Source organism: Salvia hispanica, unplaced genomic scaffold (assembly GCF_023119035.1).
Source record: "Salvia hispanica cultivar TCC Black 2014 unplaced genomic scaffold, UniMelb_Shisp_WGS_1.0 HiC_scaffold_43, whole genome shotgun sequence".
Classification (NCBI taxonomy): domain Eukaryota; kingdom Viridiplantae; phylum Streptophyta; class Magnoliopsida; order Lamiales; family Lamiaceae; genus Salvia; species Salvia hispanica.
In genome coordinates this window covers 15231-35623 of record NW_025952168.1, presented here as the reverse complement: position 1 = coordinate 35623, position 20393 = coordinate 15231, and the positions used below count along the sequence as shown (strand labels likewise).

Sequence of the window (20393 nt, the reverse complement as noted above, 5' to 3'; positions counted from 1 at the left end):
AAATTTCCAATTTCATTAGGAATTATACCTCTAATGCTGCAGTTAGATGCTGAAAATCTGGAAAGAGAAGTAGACAAGTTTCCAATGGAATCTGGAAGGATACCATTCATCACCGGATTGTTACTAATATCCAACTTCTTCAACTTTTGGCAGTTTGTTAAACTGGAGAGAAATTCCAATTCTTGATTCGGCGATTCAACTCCAGTCAAATTATTTTCCCTCAGACCAAGGAATTGCGGATGTCTTAAGTTACCGAAGTCGGGGATGGGACCAGTGAATGAATTGCTGCTCAAGTCTATATCAGTAAGCTGAGAAGCATTGGTGATAGAGGTTGGAATTTCGCCTGTGAGTGAGTGTGAATCATTTATAATGCAAATCAAGATAGAGCGTCTACTAATTTGATAAGTTGAATATGGAAGTGTGAACAGTAATAATTCAAGTTTGATAATAAAAGTTTATATGCCAAAATTTATTCAAACCAAAGTCCAGCAATAGTAATGAAAGAGGTTCTAGATAACCTAAATTAAGTTTATTTATTCGGAATTTGGTTACAACTTTGATTAAATCAAAATTAAAATTCGAATTCGACTATGGAAGTGATTATGCTTGCGTATCAATTTTATTAGGTATTCCCAATTAAGTACTACTTCTCCGTCTCAACTAAGAAGACACACTCTCTTTTTTAGGTTGTCCTAACCAAGATGACACATTTCTATTTCTGGTAGCTTTGTCTTTCTAATTAATACACCCAACAACTTTTTTTTCTCTTTCTCTCCTCATTTAATACTTACACCCACTCTTTCTCTTTACAATTAACTATACTAACCAACAACTCCTAAAATCTCGTGCCAACTAAGAGATATGTCATCTAAACTGGGACGGAGGGAGTAGTAATTCAGTCATACCTGTGAATTTGTTATCCAAACATGTACAAATAATTCAAGCACGAGATAATATTGGGGCGAATAAATTACAGTTTAAGACTCAAACTATTAATTGAATCATGTATAAACATACCTTTCAAGTTATTGGTTGCCAAATTCAGTCTTCTTAGCGAAGTGAGGTTACCAACTTGGTTGGGTATGGAACCTGAGTTCAACATGTATTAGATAGACTTAAATGACTTCTTGCAGGATTTATAAAACAGATAAATCAAATCTTGGATAAAGTAATTTTGCCTGAGTACGAGTCTGTTATAATATAAATCAAGCAATAGGAGATTGACTAACAGAACACTGGGTATGATTAAGATACAACGTCTTTAAATTTGATGAGTTGAATTTGGAAGAGCGGATGGGAAAAGATAGTAATAATTCAAGTTTGAAAACTAAAGCCCTGTTTTTGTATTTTGTCAACCATTTTGGAAGGAACAACGTACAAATTTATAAGCCAACTTATTCAAACCAAAATCCAGCAATAGTAATAAGTAGAGGTTCCAGATGATCCAAATAATGAAATTGACAAATTTACATGGCATATATATAACAAATTCTAAAATTATACTCCCTCCGTCCCTCTATGGCAGGGCATTTCTTTTGGGTATGGGATTTTAAAAAAATTTGTTAAGAAAAATGTGGATTAAGGAAAGAGAAAATAAAGTAGCAAAAAGGTAAAGTAAGAGAGATGAAGAAAAAATAAAGTAAAAAAAGAAAATGAATAAAGAAAAAAGAGATATGTTAATTTTACCGGAAAAAAATTGACTCAGCCATCAATGGGGTAACCCAAAATGTATATTTAGCTACAGAGGGACGGAGGGAGTATTAAAGAAGTCAATATACATTATTCAAGATTAAGTATGATAACATTGAAGTGATGTTCAAGCCAATGCAAAGTTATGTTTAAGATTTATTTGGAGTTTGGTTACAAATTAACTTAGGTTGTGTTTGGGAACATGGAATTAGAGCTATGGAATTGGAATTGGAGGCTTCAATTCCAATTCCACTGTTTGGTATAATAATAGTTCATGGATTTGGAATTGAATTCCAATTTCATCCATTCCAATTCTACAATTTTAATTCCATACATTAACAAAAGAATTGTAATTCAATTCCATTAAAAACGGGTCAAAATTAAAAAAAGCGCGGATCCACTTCCGGGTCAAAATGTAATCGGGGCATATAAAATAGAAAAATATGCAGCGTGTTTCTCTTCTCTCTCCCCCTCTCCTTCTCTCTTCGTGTTTCTCTCCTTTCTCTCCCTCTCTTCGCCAGCGCCGCTGTGCCCTAGCCGCTCCTCTAAGATCGATTGAAGGATAATCATGAGTTTGGTAATAAAAGTACTCGATTGATGGATAGAATGAGTTTCGTGTTTGATCGATGGAAGTTTCTTGTGAACTGCTTCCAACTTATGATGTAGCTATCTTTTGTTTTCACATTAGAATCTTAACTAGCTGTTGCTTCCCCTAATTTTTCAATTCAAAAATGATTTCTCCTTGTTGGATTACTACCAAAATTTGAAGGTGTGGATCAAATTAGGGGTTAGGGTTTTATGGGAAAGTTTTGATTTTATTGAAGAATGATTATCCATTCATGACATTGTAACTATTATTTGTATGTAATCTTCATGGGGTTTGTTTTTGAACGGAGTAAATGGGGGTGCCTACTGGTATTCATGATGCTCTCTCTGATTCCATCTGATTCCATTGACTGTGTTTTTCTTCTCTGCTTCAATTTAATGTCTTTGAACTCTCTAATTGAACACAACTAGTATGCGTTCTCCCTCTCTGCATTTATGGAGGTTTTGGTGCTTTAATTTTAGAGAGAATAGCTTTGGGAACAGTGTTAACGGTGGTGTAGTTGGCATTCCGATACATGTTTTTGGCTTCGTGTGGTGTTTTGTTTCTCTTCTCTTCAATTCATGAGTCGAGTCAGAGAACTTGGTGAGATTTTTTATACCTAATATGCTCAACCGTTTCTAATCGACTACTTTGACCGGGTGAGTTTGGTGTTCTAACTACTCTCATTTATCGAGTATTGCAACAATTTCTTGAAGCTCTTTTGTTAAATTTTGTGGAGAATTCTTGAATTTTGTTGATCATTAGGGTTGATAGTTCTAGCTATGGATGTTGTTGGTAAAGATGCTAGTGTCGAGCCTTCTAATGCAAATGATGATTCTTTATACAACAAGGTTCTGGTTTCATCGAGAGGGCAACAAGATTCTGGTGAGCTTTGTTGGAAATGATGCTAGTGTTGAGCCTTCTAATGCAAATGATGAACCTTCTAATGCAAATGATGAACCTTCTAATTCTGGGTTTCATCGAGATGGTAGCAAGATTTCCGTGCTTCAGTGGGGCAATTTCGGTGAAATGATGAACCTGTTTGCTGTTCCTAATCAGCAGAATCCGTTCTTGTGGGGCATGGGTGTGGTTCACTCGCAGAGACATGAAATGAACATGGCCGAGTTGTCCAAAGAGGAAGGTCTCTTTCTGGAGAAAAAGGGGCTAAAGGGAGTCTTTTCAAGAATGAGAAGAGGAACGAGAGTTTACATGATGAGGCTAAACAGGTAGCTGGGGTGTCGGGTAATGACTCTGATGAGGCTGAGTGTAGTGGTCGTAGCCCTCAAGAGGAGGTGGCGTGCCTGACGGGGGAGTCTCTCGGTGAAGGGCTTGAATCTAAGAAGAGGAAGACAAAAGGGGGGTAGGTTTTGATATTGTATGTTGTTTGTAATTTGGTTCAGTTGTGTTTGCATCGACTTATTCAAATAAGTGATTCAAAAAATAATCTTTTTTGTTATGTTCTTTAGATGCAAATTTATTTTTGATATTTGTCTTATTAGTAAAAATATATACTAAATATAATTGACATGATCGTAGTTTGTATGTAACTATATTCATGTATAATGCTCTTGTTTTGATAATAACTTAATTATTTTAATTATGATATATATTGTTTAGTTTTTTATTATTTTAATAAAAAAATATGAATTTGAATATATATAGCAAGAGAAAAAAAATTATTAAAATTTTGAATAACTCAACTAAGTTAATAAAAAAATTTGAAGTTTAGAGCAAGAGAAAAAAAAAAGAACTGTTATAATTAATAAAAAAAAAATTAGTTACTTTAAAAAATTTGAATTCAAATTCAATTCCAAATCATTTGTTTTTAGTTACCAAACAAAGGATTTGGAATTATAAAACAATCCCATATCAACTCTTTAACTATACCAAACATAGGATTTGGAATTGAATTAGAATTCAATTCCTACAAATTCAATTCCACAGAATTCCAATTCCAATTCAATTCCAATTCCGTGTTCCAAACGCACCCTTAGAGAAATTCAAATTCGAATTTGAGTATGGAAAGTGAATATGGCAGCGTATTAAGTTCAGTAGTTATTTTGAAATAGAAGTAGTATTGAAATTGAAATAGTAACTGAATTATATTTGATGGGGTGCAAACCGCATTGCATATCATAAAATGAATAAAGCTGCAAGTAATATATAGTGTCCCAAAACCATGGGGTATGATTCAACACATACCTGTCAATTTGTCTACTAACACATACAAATAATTCAAGTATGTAAGATAATAATGTACTCAAACTATATGTTGAATCATATGGAAACATACCTGTAAACTTATTGCCACCCAAATATAGAATCATTAGCGAAGTGAGGTTGCCAACTTGCTTCGGTATGGAACCTAAGTTGAACATCGATTAAATAGACTTGAGTGACTTCTTGCAGGTTTATAATAAAATCAGGAACATGCCAAGTAGTTGTTGGAGAGTTTTAGATACATAAACTGTTGGAATATTAGAATTAGATTGGGTGAATTGTAGAAAACTGGATACTTCAAGTGATTGGGGACCGAAGGAGTAATAGATATATAAGTCCAAGTTGTAGTAACTTTATTATTAATATATAGTGATAATAACAATTTACAAATTCAGCTAGACAGGCCTAATAGTGAAAACAGGTCAAATTTACTTGCAAAACATTATTTAAGTGCTGAAATTGTATGAAAGAAGCCAAAGTTAAGATTCAAAATTAACTACGAAAGTATTGAAGAGATATAAATTCCGAATATAAATTTATGTCTAAGATTGATTGAAAGTTTATGGGAATTAGATTAATTGTGACTAACATTTTATGATTAAATAAGACAAATTTGAAATGGACTGTGGAAAGTGATTAATACAGTATGATGAGTATGAACAGTTATTATATATATAGGGTTAGTATTACACACAAAACGCAGAACACTTCATTATAAGACAACAAGGGGTTCATTGTAAAGAATTCAGATTGACAGATGCCATTTGCGTAATTTAAAAATTCGAATTTTATACAATGACCTAAGAAGAAACTTATAATGAGCTCCAGGTTATCTTATAATGACCCGATTGACGTTTAGCGTTTAAGAGTAGTTAGTATTGATCTCATTCCTTAATAGATATCATCTCTGTACTTAATATGTATATCTTGGCAATAAATTAGGAATGTTTAACATCATTTCATCACAATATTAACAAGACAATCGTCTGCAAATAATGTTAAATTAAAATTAGAGAATTTATTCCGGGTCCAAAAGAGTACACTAGATATAAGTTGCTAGTCATACCTGTTAAACTGTTGCCGCTAATACACAACGTTCGGAGGTTGAGTAAATTGCCCAAATTTGTGGGTATGCTACCTATAGTTCATTACCAATAAGGTGTATCAATTCCAACGATGAAACGTTGAGGAGAGAAGATGGAATATTTCATATCAAAATATGACTTCTTGAAGCACTAATAAAATAGAGAACACTGAATCATGAATAGATAGTACATTTCATTACAAGTGTTCAAAATCCAACTCGGGCAAATGCCAAGTAGTGGTTGGCGGGTTTTAGATACATTAACTTTTGGAAAGTAGAATTAGATTTGGTGAATTGTAGAAAACTAAATACTTCAAGTGTTTCGGGACCAAAGGAGTAATAGATATCTAAATCCAAGTTGTAGTAATGGAATTGTGAACATTTTATACTCCCTCTGTCCCAAGGAATATCCCTTTCAGGCGGTATGAGATTTTATGCAATTTTATTTTGTGTGTTAAGATGAAAGAATAAAGTAGATATAAAAATGTTTCAATTTTTAGTAATGGGTCATCTTGGTTGACATAAACCAAAAAGGAAAGTGGTTAATTTTCGATGGGTCGGTGGGAGTACAATATAAACAATGTACAGAGTTTAAAAATATACGCAGCAAACTTATTGAAAAGCAAGATCCAATCCTAAAAGTAAAGACATGTCAAAGTTAATTACAAATTTTTATTAAAATACTGAAACTGTATGGAAAAAAAAAATCAATTTGAGATCCAATACTAATAGTACAGACATGTCAAACAAGATTTCATTATAATGCTGAAATTGTATGAAAAAAATTCAACTTTTGAATACACTTTTAGGTTTAAGATTGATTTAAATTATATGGGAGTTAGACTAGTTGTGATATAGACGTTTTAGAATTAACTTAGACGATTTGAATTGAATTGTGGGAAGTGGTTAATATAACGTATTGACTTTAGTTATTCTGAAATCTAAGTAGTGATGGACATGAAGTCATACCTGTCAATCTATTAAACTCTAGGGACAGCTGAGTTAACGATGTAAGATGCCCGATCTCCTTCGGTATGGCACCTATCAATTTTCCATATGATATCATAGCAGCATGTGCAATTAATAGTAATATTAATAATGATGAAGGAATTATGATAAGAAGCGTAGTGATAAAGGTGAAATTACTCCAGTGAGCCCATATGTATGAAGGAAAACTACCATAAAACAATAATAACGAAAAGAAAGTAACTTCAAATTTCATAACTTTAATATGTGAAAGAAGGCATGAAAGACAACAAATTGTTGAAGCATGCAATTTACAGCTAAAGGAATGTTGGATTACCAAGTTTTTTCGGCGATTCAATTACAGGAAGGTTATAATACGGAGTATAAATTAAAGGGTTGTTTTTGTACATTTCAAGTAATCCTTTTTGTAACATTGATTAAAGTTCAAGCCATAAAATATAGTACTACCTCAAGTCTATGAAATAAATTTTAATAGGGATGGTAGACAACATGAGTTTTAATGCAAGCTTAGTAAAATAAAAGATATATAATGACAAAATGTAATTGAAATATTGTTACTGAAAAATAAAATCCAACTCATTAGCAAAATAAACTTATTGTACAGACTAATTTTGGTGAACAGATCAAAATGGAAAAACTAACTATTTTTTGGTGGAGGTAATATCAATTATTTGAAAATACTAGAAATTTAGTAAGGTTTAATATGGATATGATCATGTAACAAGTTTATAAACATACCTTAATAGAGCGAATATTGATTGATAGAGTAGCTTGGAGAGATATCATGCCAAACACAAATTTAAGTTTAAAACAGTTATACTCATTTAAGTACAAATTTGAATTGGGTAGTGGACAGTGATTAGTTCAGCAGTACAACTTATTAAATATAGATATTCAGAAGTCGAAATTCATAAAGGTATGGCAGTAATAGGGGCGTGTGAAATGAATCACATCCACATGTTGAAATAACAAGATCAGTTTGAACAGTTATACCCCCTCCGTCCATTAATTGACACCGTTTAACTTCACGGATTTAAATGTGGAAAGTGGGTAAAAACGTTAGTAGAATGTGGATCCTACGTTTATATATTAATTTTATACTCCCTCCGTTCCCCAATATGTGTCCGACTTTGATCCGGCACGGGTTTTAATAATTGTAATAGGAAGTGGGATGAAAAAGTTAGTGGAATGTGGGTCCTACTTTTATAGATTAGTTTTATAGTAATAAATTATGAGTGAAAATGAGTTAGTGGAATAAGGGGTCCACTACCAAAAGTGGTAAAAATGAAATGGGACGATTAAGCTGGGATGGACCAAAATGGAAACCTGAGAGACATAATGAGGGGCGGAGGGAGTAATAAAATGTGAGTGAATTGAGTTAGTGGAATGTGGAGTTCATTACCAAAAGTAAAAAGAATTTGGTGCCAATTAAAGAGGGGACAGATAGAGAATATAGTTATCCCTTCTGTCGTTAATAAGATCTTGGCAATAATATTGAAAGTTTTACATCATTTGATAAAAAAAATTACTAAGACTGTTGTCTGAAAATAATACTATAAATTTAAAAGTAGAGCATTCATTTGGGGACGGAAGAGTACTATATATGAGTTGGTTCACTCACCTGTCAAGTTATTCAAGGTAAGATCCAGTTCTTGGAGGTTAAGTAAACTGTCCAAATTTGTGTGTACACTTCCATATAGATGATTGAAAGAGAGGTCTATGACTTCCAACGAGGAAACGTTGAAGAGAGAAGACGGAATATTTCCTATCAAAATATGACAAATAAGGTTAATTTCACTTGTTAAGTTAATGTGAAGATTGAATATCTCCTATTAAAGCAGATCATTTATTTGCACCTGATAAGTTGTTGGCGCTTAGATGCAATGCTTGGAGGTTGAGTAAATTGTCTAAATTTGAGGGTATGCTTCCAGATATGTTATTTTGATCGAGGTATATGAGTTCCAACGAAGAAATGTTGATGATAGATGACGGAATATTTCCTATCAAAATATGACACATAAAAACTCAAGGTCTACTCTACTCACCAAACTCTTTTAACAATTCATCTACCATAATTTAAACGGTTGCTTTTATAAATTTCGGAGTTATTACATTGGGACATTGGTCAAACTTCAAGCCATGAAATATACTCCCTCCATCCCTAAAAGGTGTGAACATTTGGTTCGACACAAGTTTTAATGCATAATTGGTAAAGTAAGGGAGATGGATAAATGGTAGTCTAAGTAGTGTTATTGGAGAGTGAGCTTCATATCATTAGTATTAGTAGTGTAGTACAATGGTATAAGTTGTAAATAAAATGGTGTAGAGATTATGTGTTGTTCAACTATTCCAAAATTAGAAAGTTCATAATTTTCAGGACAGACTAAAAAGGAAATAGTTCAGACGGAAGGAGTAAGACTTATTTAATAATTTATGGAAGTGTAATTTAGATAATATACATTACATCAACTAAAGTTGTTGTCCTACGCAAAATATATTGTGTTTTGGTCTCCAACAATATGAATTGGTCTCAAAATTGGTCCTTTTATACTGGAAGCATCAAAAGCAATTCTAGTTGACCTCATTAACAAGCTAAGCACTGTTAATTAAAGAACCAGAACCTGATATTGTTAACTAATTATTCGAAAAATGAACACAATAAAAGAAAATAAAATAGAGTTTTGACTACAATTTTATGTTTAAGATTGATTTAAAATATATGGAAATTAGACTAATTGTGATAGACATCTTAGAATTAAATTAGACGATTTGACTTGGATTTGTGGAAAGTGATTAATACTATAAAGTATCGACTTTAGTAAACTGAAATTAAAGTAGTGATAAAGTCATACCTGTCAACCTATTAGAACCAAGGGACATATCAATTAACCATGTAAGATGGCCAATCTCCTTCGGTATGACATCTATCAATTTGTCATGTCACAGCAGTGGGTGCAATCAATTATATCTATATCATATGCTTAGAAACAATCAATTTAAATGGAACGTCTAAAAAAGGAATACGAATCGCTTTTGTTGGGATGAAAATTATTAGATTTGTTAGACAACTGGATACTTAAAGTGATTGGGGTGCAAGGGAGTAAATTTGATACTTTACCCACTTTTTGGAATATTAGAAATGTAGAAACCTGGATACTTAAAGTGATTGGGGAAAGCAAAGGAGTAATGGATATGTAAATTCAAGTTGTAGTAACGAATGTTTAATATAGTATTAATCGCATTAATAAACATGCTGAAATTGAAAGAATTTAGTCAATCATGAGAAATTAACTAGAAAATTCTTACATAGTGTCTGAATTTACTTTATATTCTAAAATTTGAATATTAAGTTAAAATTACACTAAAATAACTCGATAAGAGTGAGTAGTAAACAAATCATACCTGTCAAGCTATTCCTACTAAGGTAGAGATGAGTCAAGGATGTAAGATGTCCAATCGCCTTCGGTATCTCGCCTACCAATTTGTCATAGCATAGAAACGTGTACAATTAATTACACATATATACTTAAAAACAACTTAGACAATTAAATATAGCAATGATGTGGCATTTAGTGTTTACAGAGACACTGCGGCAGCAGATTTACAGAGAGTGACGGTGTAGGTGGATTTGGAGAGAGAGCGAGTGAGAGTCAGAAGGAAAAGAGCAGGAGAGTTAGGAGAGTGATGACGACGGAAAATTATTAGAATAGAGAAAATATGATATGTAAAATCTAAAATTACTTTTAATTTTATAAAATATTTTTATACCAAAACAACTTTATTTTGTGTAGATAAGCATTTTGATTTGCCAAACCGATATAGTTTGGGCTATCTAGATTATCCGACAGCCACATCGGAATAACATTTGGCTGGAATTGTTTATTACAAGAAATCTCAAAATATAATAAAGTTCATGAATTTTACAACAAGTTTTAAGATAGTGGAAAAACCAAAATTCGTAATATTAGTAATCAATTGTCCTAATTATTATCACAAAACTCAAAAATAAGACACTTGTCTTAAAATAATATATGAAGCACTAATTCCGGGCTAATAGAAAGTTCGCACCTGTTAAGTTGTTCCCGCTAAGATATAACTTTTTGAGGTTGAGTAAATTGTCCAAGTTTGTTGGTATTCTTCCATCCAGTTTATTCCCACTGAGAAATATGATTTCCAACCGTGAAACATTGAAAATAGAAGACGGAATATTTCCTATCAAAATGTAGGAAAATGAGATTAACTAGAATACATAGTTAAATCACAGTGAAAGCTCCATTTCATTGATTATACGTAGGTTAATATAGCTACTGATACGATTAAATCTTCCAATATATCTCCCATATCTCTATTATTATATTATTGTATCTTTTCTATATCTCTTATGATTATTTTCTTGGTCACTAAGTTAGGGTATTAGGCTATTAGTATTATAAATAGGAGTCTTTGTTATCTTTTGAATATTCAATGAAGAAATATGAAATTATCTTTTTACCTTTTATCGTTTTGCAATCTTAATTCTTGGTTTGATCGACCGGCAAAGCTCCGGCGACTGCCTTTTATCGGGTTAAGGGAACTTCACCCTTAACAATTGGTGCTTCCATTTTCGAACTCATGGCTAAAGTCAATCTTCTTTCATGGTCTTCGGAGATATCGCAAGCATATGAAGGCTTGCAATTGACTTCAACAGCAGCAACATGGGAGAATATTCTCGCTAGGTTGGCCAGAATCGAGTCCCGATTGCTTGAGCATGAGCGCAGGGTAGCAGCAACGCTCCCTCCGTTGCAACCCGAACCTGATCCACCCGACCAAACCCAGCGGTACACCTCAGCACAGCCACCTTACCCACCCTACCAGCCACCATATCAGCCTGACAGATATCCGCCACATAACAACCCTTGGAGCTTGCCTGACGTTGTTGATGTTTCAACCAATTCAGCACCGCCGACGCCGCCTGTGCCGATTCCGGAGTCATACCACCGTTATATCCAACCTGCTGCAGCTACTGTCTGGCAACCACCACATCTTCGTTCACCATATTCTTGGGCCGATATGCCACCACAACACATCCAGTACTCAGGCCCGGCATATGCAGCCTCGACAATTGCCCCGACAACGACAACTCAAGGTCGTTCCTGCCAAAAATATCCCGTTGATGTGCAGCAACCGCTGATCCGTCCTACAAGTCCCTACTGCTCGAAACTCACGCCGTTGGCCGTCACTACTGTCCTGATACCACCACCGCCACCGCTGACTCACGGCTCTTCAACAGCGCAGCTGCTGGCTGTTGCCCCGCCGCCACCATCACCTGCTTTCTTCTTGCCGTGTAGCCCCGATAGGATTCATACCCTATCAATCATTCCCGCAGATGCTGCCCCATCTCAGGTAGACGATTCCCAACAGCCCTCGCTCCTCCATCTCCCGCGCTCAATGAAAGAGCACAGGCCTAAGACTTGTGAAGTTCAGGTTCAAGAAAGTGACGGTGTTAACATACACTACAAGGGAATGCTTACTGATGGAACAATTTTCAATCCCACTTTTGAACGGGGGGATCCAATTGATATCAAATTTGGTAGTGGACAAGTAATCAAACGATGGCTACTAGTATTGGGGATGTGCTTGGGTGAGAAAAGAAAGTTGAAAATCCCTTCCGAATGCAATTTTGGCGAGCATGTGTTTGATCCTGGAGGATCCCTCGTTGTTGCTTCGTGGTTTTCACCTTGAGGACAAGGTGGATTTCAACCATGGGGGAGTTGATACGATTAAATCTTCCAATATATCTCCCATATCTCTATTATTATATTATTGTATCTTTTCTATATCTCTTATGATTATTTTCTTGGTCACTAAGTTAGGGTATTAGGCTATTAGTATTATAAATAGGAGTCTTTGTTATCTTTTGAATATTCAATGAAGAAATATGAAATTATCTTTTTACCTTTTATCGTTTTGCAATCTTAATTCTTGGTTTGATCGACCGGCAAAGCTCCGGCGACTGCCTTTTATCGGGTTAAGGGAACTTCACCCTTAACAGCTACCTTCGAGATGGTTATCATATATAGATAAAAGCGTAAGCATGCTCAAATTCCCAATTTCAGTTGGTATGTTTCCATGGACAAGCTCAGATCCTCCATCTCTATGCACTTATACATACTCGTTGGAATTTTTCCATAAATTTGATTATCTCTGAGATATAATCTCTTCAGTTTTGGAGTATTATTGCATATATCACTTGGGAGCTCGCCTGATAGGTTGTTAAACCTCAGATCAATGTCTTCCAATAAAGACATGTTTGTAAGGATACCTCTCGGTATTTCTCCGGTAAAGTTGTTAGATGTTGCATTTACTTGCTTCAAACGGCGTAGATTAGACAGCTCAGCAAGTAAGACACCAGTGAAATTGATGGAGCTGACATCCAAGGACTGAAGAAACGTAAGGTTTCCTAGATGTGGAGTGAGCTTACCGTGGAGGGAGAAGTTGGAGAGATTGAGAGCTGTGACCCTGTGGTGTTTGATGCCACAGGAGACGCCGGTCCAGTGACATATGGAATTGTTGGGGAGCCAGTTGTTGCTCAACACACCATTTGTGTCTACAGTGATGGCTTGTTTGAAAGCAAGAAGAGCATCTTGATCAGTGGAGAAATCAGTTAGTGATGCAGGTGAGGTGAGGGTGAAGAAGATGTTTAATGTAAATAAAAGCATGAGTGAAAAAGGAAATAAGAAAGAGGTCTCCATGAAATTGGTAGTAAATTGCAATTAACTTTGTTCAGGATGATGATGGAGTTGTTAAAGTAAGAGGGTATTAAATAGTACTCCCTCCGTTTCTTCATAGTTGAGGCGGAACTTTTCGGCACGGAGTTTTATGAATGAATGGGTTTGTTAAATAAATAGATAAAAAAAGTAAGAGAGACGAAAAGGTAGAGGGAATAAATTATAAAGTGAATAAAGTAGAGAGAATAGGTAAGAGAGAGTAAAGTAAGAAAGAGAAAAAAGTTACCATATATGGAAATGACTCAACTATGAAGAAACTTCCCGAAATAGAAAAATGACTCAACTATGAAGAAACGGAGGGAGTAGTAAGTAACCGAAAGCTAAATGAAGTGACGAATAAAATATTCATTTTCAAGTTGCAATCATCTAACAAGATTTCCAATTTTAGTGTTTATTTATTATTTCTCAAACAATCTATTAATCATAGCCACAATTTAACTCGAATAGATGCATCGTGTATGGTCGTTGAGACACTGTCACAAACACCTTAGCGCATCAGAATTTACAATACAAAAAGTAAGCAGAAGAAGACCGTACCTTCAAAAGAGTAAAACTCAAAGCAGCCTCAAATTCCCAATTTCAGAAGGTTTCCTACCGCTGAAACTGCTACAACGAATCTCCCCATTAATCTGCAAAAAAAGCACATGTGTGTATGATCGATCGTTTAAAATGTTAGAATTGAAAATTAGAGGAAATCAAATTAGAGGCATTTGGTTCGACATCTCATCTTTTTAGGAGAGAGGCACTAATGGCTAAAGATAGACACTTGTCACGCCAATGACTAAGTTAATTACACCTATGAAATTTTAGCCTTTTAATAAGCCCAAGTCATAATTGTTAGTTGAGGCCCAGCCCATCTTATTCGAAAACTCCAAAATACATACTGTCTAAAAAATTTGACTTAAAAAATTATTTGACTTAAAAAATTTATAATATTTAATAGACTAAAGGTCAACGTTTGTCCCATACATTTGATCAAAAAATATTTATGATCCTACAAATTAAGTTTATTATTTATTGGTCCGAAACATTATGTTTTACTCCATTTTGTAATGGTTTCGAATACCATAAACGTACGTGTTCTCTAGGATGGACTGGATTGTGGAAAGTGATTTGATTCCGGAAAATAAGAACTAGAATTTAACTCAAATTAAAAGTCATCGGAGAGGCCTAAGACAATCCTCCAAAAAGGCCTAATAATCCTCTCACTAAGGCCTACAGTTTGCGCCGATTACAAATGAACTTTTCTGAATGCCCCTCCCAACCTCCAAGTCTATCCTTTTATAGAAGTTTACATGACAGTCTAAATAAGTTAGGCCATCAAAACAATTCCTTATTACTTAATAGAAGATCCTGCAAAGTTATTAAAGAAAAGTAATAGTACTAAATAATCAATAAAGTCTTGTAAATCCCATCCTTATTTTTACTTAACAAAAGATAGTGCAAAGCTATTAATAAATCATGAAAGTCTAGCAAATCTCATCATCCTTGATCTTCTCTTTCTCCATGAACCTCTTGTTGATTCGACGGACGGATAGGATGGTTGCGGACAATATTTCATCCTTGGTGAATTACCACCTCGAATCGATATCACAACACAACATGCTGACATATGATGTGACGATAGAAGTGATTCAAGTATGAACTAAAACGAGATCATCGACAATAACTCAAAAACTATATGCTAGCTAGGCCCGACATATAGTGTGTGTTGGATTGACACAATAAGGGTAAACCTAAACACTAAATGACAAAGACACCTTAGAACCAAAACCTACACAATAAAGAAATCTTAGACACGAACACACTAATGTAGACTAAACTTATGAATTAAAATGAGATCACATTCTCAAATCCAAAATTTTTGAGTGAGAAAAGGCTAGGATTGAAAATCAGGGGACTGACCTACTCCTTTGCCTCTAAATGACAAAGACACCTTAGAACCAAAAACTACACAATAAAGAAATCTTAGAAAAGAACACACTAATGTAGACTAAACTTATGAATTAAAATGAGATCACATTCTCAAATCCAAAATTTTTGAGTGAGAAAAGACTAGGATTGAAAATCAGGGGACTGACATAATTCTTCGCCTCTAAATCCTTAAACATACCCACATGTTCAAAAGTTCTTGTCTTGTTGGAATAGTAGATGAGACGAGTTTTGTTCATCAACATCAAAATGTCACCATCTTTGAAAAGTTTAATTGGGTCAACAAGCATACAAAACCGATCAAAATCAGAATCAATATTCAACTTGTACTCTAAGGTCCAAGATTCCTCAACTTGGTACTCCTTCATCAGCCATATGACAAAATCATTTCCCAACCTATAATAATAACACAGGCAGTCCCTCATGACACACAAATTCCCTAATCCATATCCATTAGAAGGAAAGGAGATGATGCTACAGCATTCTGTTTCAACGTCAAAACCACAAATCGAATAGTTATCCCAAAAATCTATTACCTTCCAATGGAGGTTGTGATTACATAAAAAGGATTGACCCCAGAATATGAAACCAGAAGCAGCCCCAGCTTCAACGCGCTTCCATTTATCTGTTCCGAGGGTATATACATAATGAGAGTTGAAACCATTATCCGTATAGATACAGACCACCTTATACTTCCCACTTATTTTGCTCACACCGAATCCAAATTTGAACACACGTTTCGAGATGTAAAGAGGGAAACAGAGATCAGTATATTCACGAGTCATCGGATTGCATATGTAAACATGAGGAACATATTTGGTTGATTTTGAGTACAGAAGAAGCAATGCATTAGCAGTGATACCTTCCATTGATTCTCTTCTTGGGTGAGGGATCACCAAATCAGTGAGTGGATGGTAGTGAAGATCATGGCTCTCCAAATCAGATTCGTCTTCATCGTCGATTTCGAAAATCGTGCATCGAGCCGAGGGCGTGAAATGAACTAGGGCAGATGCGGTTTTGATTTTGGATTTGACGATGTCGTTGGACTCGATTAGATTGAGCCATGGTTTGCAAACGCATTTGCTGATTGCAATGCCTCGTATAGAGAGCCGCGATAGGATGTTGATTGTCATATCTGGTGGTAGATTTGTGAAGAATTCACGCTCCATTTCTGATAGAATTCTGCCGTTCAAACAAAGTGATGAAGAAGACGAACTAGGGTTCTTCGCATCCCCTTTTTATACTATTTTATTTTTGAATTCTTAAAGGCAAAAAAGCAACTTTATTTTTTTAAATTCAAAATTAAAGTTAGGTGGCAATTAAAACGACGGATTTTATTTTATTATTTAATTTAAAAATTTTAAAAATAAAACTCCACATCATCAGCGATCGTGCATCCTCTGTCGTGGAGGAAACACAGCCGGGGCTACAATGCCATGGTGCTGTGACGTTTTTTTGGTTCATTTACTCACTTTTTCAATTAAAACTAGGGCAAATTGCTTGTAAAATTATGAATTTTGAATATAGTTTGTTTTTTCCGTAAACTTTAAATGTTGCATGAAAAGTAATGAACTGTATCAGACTGTGTAAATTTTCCATCCGACCCTACATATAAATTTTTGACACAAACTTATCCTACGTGGCTCGCCGGAGGCGTGACATGGCCAATAACAAATTTAGGGTTCAATTTGATTTGTATGTTTATGTCGAGTTGTAAGCTGAGTTCGATTTGTATGTTTATGTCGAGTTGTATGCTGAATTCGATTTGTGGAATTTGATTTGTATGATTTCATTTGTGCTAGTTTTATGTTTGTGATAAGTTCAGAGTCAGAGATTGCAAAGATAGAAGAAAAATCAGAATTAGTTGAGTTTTGTGTCAAGAAATGTCTCCGGCACGCCATGTAGGATAAGTTTGTGTCAGAAATCTATTAGATCGGGTCGGATGAGAAATTTGCACATTCCAATAAAGTTCATGACTTTTCATACAATATTTAAAGTTCACGGAAAAAACCATGCTACGTTGAAAATTCCTAATTTTCCCTTAAAACTACTTGTATATTGTTAATGTAGCCAATTTTTTCTATTTATTTGATAGCATATAAAAATTTAAGAAATTTTTAAAATTATAAAATAAAGTTGCAAAAGATATGTATTATTGTTTGTACGCATATATTATTCCCATAAGATTCAATATGTAGTTGAGAGTATTCAAAAATGGTTTAAAATAATTGGAAAATTTTCCATAATTTAATGAAATACTCATTGATTGTAGATTTATATATCGACTAGTTTCCATGTATAGTTATGCTAGTTGGAATATAAATTTTATAGAGTTCTACTTGTCATATAAGTATTTGTTGGGCATAAGAACTCATTATGTCAAATGTTATGTCTAGACTAGGGAATTTTTTATTGAGAAGTATCATAACCGGTGACAAGCTAATGTATGATTCGTTTGGGGTATTTCTTAACGGAAATCTTCAGTGGCTGGTGGTAGATCCAAAATCCCCATCACAAATTTCTTGCTTTGATCTTGAAACATTTCAAAGCATTTCAACACCTTCTCCCATCATCCTCTTCTGACAAAAGAATACATTGAAGCATGCAAGTTCATTACATATTATTGAAATTTGTTACTGAATATGAATTACTTGATGAAAGGTGAACTAACAGAAGAGCTTGGTAATCTCAAAAACATCACACTTATTCATGCATAAGCAAATGCTCAACTCACATTCCATATTTAATCTCTCTACATTGGAAGTATATTATCTCTTCTGCTCAACCATCTCTCCGGCAGTCTTCCTCTCACATTTATCTTCCAACAGACTCACCAGAGAAATCCCAACCACTATCGGCAATGCTTCCATGCTTACTTGGTTGCAGTTCAATGAAACCTCATTCACTGGCTCCATTCCCTTCTTTGATTACTTAAGGTCTTTCGAAGTACTTCGACTTTGGGGGAAAATAATCTGACGGGAGCTGACTCTCTGGATCAAGAACTCACATTGCTCTCTTCGTTAACGTCAAAAAAAAAAGGACCACTCCGACAAGGATTTCATTTATTACGGACCTGTTTTTCGACCAAATTCGTATTTTGATATTTACTCTTCAATTTTCAACGAGGTTGAGAATCATAAACAACATATATAGAAATCAGAAGTAGCTAACGTTCTCCGTTCCAAAACTCGTGAGAGAGAGAAAGCTCGAGGTATGAACGACTGAATTAGCATAGCCAAACATTTCAATCCGCGAAATAGTTCTTGTCTTACTTGAAGAGTAAAAGAGGGAGAACTCACCGCACGCCATCAACATGTCTCCATCTTTGAACACTTTGAGTGGCCGAACTACTTCATAACTCTGACCCTTATAATCCTCAATTTTGCTAATCACATATTCTTTCCTCCACGATTTCTCGTCTCCATATTCCTTCATCAGCCAGATAACAATCTCATCTTCGGATGAGTTATCACACACGCAGAGGCTTTCCCCCAAAGCAAACACGTCTATCAGAAGCCCTCCTCCTTGATGCGGAGGAGGAGCTGAGAATACGCGAAACATCTCTGTTTCAAGATCAAAGCAAGAAATGACGGGCTTGTTATCTAAATCAAGCACAAGCCAGTGAAGATTTCCATTCAGAAATGCCCCAACGGAATGACAGCTGTACACGAAGGGAGCGGGAGGGGCGACCCTCCTCCATGATCCGGCTCCAACGGTGTACACATGGCACTCAGATTTGGGGATCTGTAATACTCTGTACGTGTCTTGATCCAGTATGCAATCATGGAAAACTCTAACTAACTTATGTTCGTTGCTGACTCTGCTGGCTCCGAATCCAAATGTGACTACTTGAGGGTACGTGTAGTCGAAGTCTTGAGGTGAATGGATTTCTATGTATTCACGGGTGATCGGATTGCATATGGCAAGGGCATTTGGCCTGATGTTGGCGTTGCGCCAGAGAAGGACGCCGTTGGCTGACGTTGATATAAATCCGTGAAGGGGGAGCTTTAAGTTGGTGATGAGGATATTGTAGTGAAGCTCATGGTGCTCGAGATTATGCTCGTCTTTGAATTCGTAGAGTTGTGATGAGAGGAATTCGGGGAAGACGGCTAGGCCGGGGCTGGAGTTGGAAAGATGATGGTTGATGAATTCTTGAGTGGTGAGAAGATCGAGCCATGGCTTGCAAACGGATTTGCATAGGAGAATGGTTGGGACGGAGAGTCGGGAGAGGATGTCAATGGTGATGTGTGATGGTAGATTTGTGAAGAATTCTTCCTTCATTTTGTGGGAGAGTTTTGTATGATAGTAATAAATTTGTTAAATAAATAGGCTGCATTTGTACGGAAATGAATTAGAAAAGTATGGGAGAAAAGACTCTTTGCCTTCCTATTTGGAAAAGTCTTGTTTTTCTTAGAAACGCGTTTATGTAGAACATTCAAAGTAGTTGAAATTTCTTCACACGCCAACAACTGGCTTGTTAATTAGTGCAACGCATTAGAATATTTATAACCAATATAGCTATGCAAGACAAGGTAAGATCATAGTTTGTTAGTGTAAAATTTTATTAGCTAGGCACTTTAAAGAGTTTTTATTTGGATCAACTAGATTTTATTAATACGATCAATAATAGTTCATCGTTTACTTACTCTATCTGACTTCGATCTTATCGGTTGAAGGTGAATCGTCTTACAGTATAAATATCTTTTCGTTATCATATGAACTAGCTAGATTGTTTTCCAAAAATATTACTAGATCTTATAACTTGAAACAATTAAGGTAATTCACAATGCACACGTTATTGTCCGTCCCCTTAACAAGGCATCCCACAACTATCCTATCCTCTGACATCACAGATAGCAAATCGGGTCATCCATCGACCGTTTCGTGATCGAAAAGATCAATTTTTCCTATTCAAGAAGACTTAAATATTTGGTCTAATTTTTAAAATGTTGGGTTAAATACCAAAACTTGAATCACTCTAGCAAAAATGAGTCTATTTGCATATATAGACAGTGCCTCCCAATATATATACTTCACTAGCCAGACAAGATAACAACACAGTAACAAAAGGATAAATCCTAACACCACACTATAATAAAACATTCAACACAAACACATCTTGTACAAA

The 20393-nt window shown here is 35.0% G+C and overlaps 4 protein-coding genes across 4 annotated transcripts; 1 reads left to right on the top strand and 3 right to left on the bottom strand.

The window, feature by feature from the left end:
- Window positions 1-22: 22 nt before the first annotated feature.
- LOC125199240 (probable leucine-rich repeat receptor-like protein kinase At1g35710) lies at window positions 23-13283 on the bottom strand. Its single transcript, XM_048097320.1, has 12 exons — window positions 13027-13283; window positions 10635-10723; window positions 9969-10040; window positions 9419-9490; window positions 8423-8566; window positions 8188-8331; window positions 6549-6620; window positions 5562-5633; window positions 4569-4640; window positions 1018-1089; window positions 104-343; window positions 23-57 (listed from the first exon to the last, which is right to left on the bottom strand). The coding sequence occupies exons 1-12, from the start codon at window positions 13104-13106 to the stop codon at window positions 23-25; spliced, it is 1164 nt and encodes a 387-aa protein (XP_047953277.1). The 5' UTR covers window positions 13107-13283.
- Window positions 2168-3732, top strand: LOC125199237. The gene is made up of 2 exons (XM_048097317.1): window positions 2168-2266; window positions 3041-3732. Exon 2 carries the CDS (start codon window positions 3062-3064, stop codon window positions 3503-3505), a length of 444 nt encoding a protein of 147 aa, XP_047953274.1. The 5' UTR covers window positions 2168-2266; window positions 3041-3061; the 3' UTR covers window positions 3506-3732.
- Window positions 13284-13887: 604 nt separating the features above from the next.
- LOC125199239 lies at window positions 13888-16434 on the bottom strand. Its single transcript, XM_048097318.1, has 4 exons — window positions 15952-16434; window positions 15802-15890; window positions 15415-15661; window positions 13888-13962 (listed from the first exon to the last, which is right to left on the bottom strand). Exons 1-4 carry the CDS (start codon window positions 16432-16434, stop codon window positions 13888-13890), a joined length of 894 nt encoding a protein of 297 aa, XP_047953275.1.
- A 1510-nt stretch (window positions 16435-17944) lies between these two features.
- Window positions 17945-19546, bottom strand: LOC125199242 (F-box protein At3g07870-like). The gene has a single exon (XM_048097322.1). It carries the CDS (start codon window positions 19544-19546, stop codon window positions 18422-18424), a length of 1125 nt encoding a protein of 374 aa, XP_047953279.1. The 3' UTR covers window positions 17945-18421.
- Between the last annotated feature and the right edge of the window lie 847 nt (window positions 19547-20393).

Coding starts and splice junctions, on each gene's coding strand:
- LOC125199242 (XM_048097322.1), bottom strand. CDS start 19,546: ATGAAGGAAGAATTCTTCACAAATCTACCATCACACATCACCATTGAC.
- LOC125199239 (XM_048097318.1), bottom strand. CDS start 16,434: ATGGAGCGTGAATTCTTCACAAATCTACCACCAGATATGACAATCAAC. Junction 15,662..15,801: donor ATCACAACCTCCATTGGAAG/GTAATAGATTTT, acceptor TTATTATTATAG/GTTGGGAAATGATTTTGTCA. Junction 13,963..15,414: donor ATTTAGAGGCGAAGAATTAT/GTCAGTCCCCTG, acceptor CTTTTTTTGCAG/ATTAATGGGGAGATTCGTTG.
- LOC125199237 (XM_048097317.1), top strand. CDS start 3,062: ATGTTGTTGGTAAAGATGCTAGTGTCGAGCCTTCTAATGCAAATGATG.
- LOC125199240 (XM_048097320.1), bottom strand. CDS start 13,106: ATGTCACTGGACCGGCGTCTCCTGTGGCATCAAACACCACAGGGTCAC. Junction 10,724..13,026: donor CTCCAACTTCTCCCTCCACG/GTAAGCTCACTC, acceptor CATATTTCTCAG/TGGGAATAAACTGGATGGAA. Junction 8,332..8,422: donor AAGCGCCAACAACTTATCAG/GTGCAAATAAAT, acceptor ATATTTTGATAG/GAAATATTCCGTCTTCTCTC.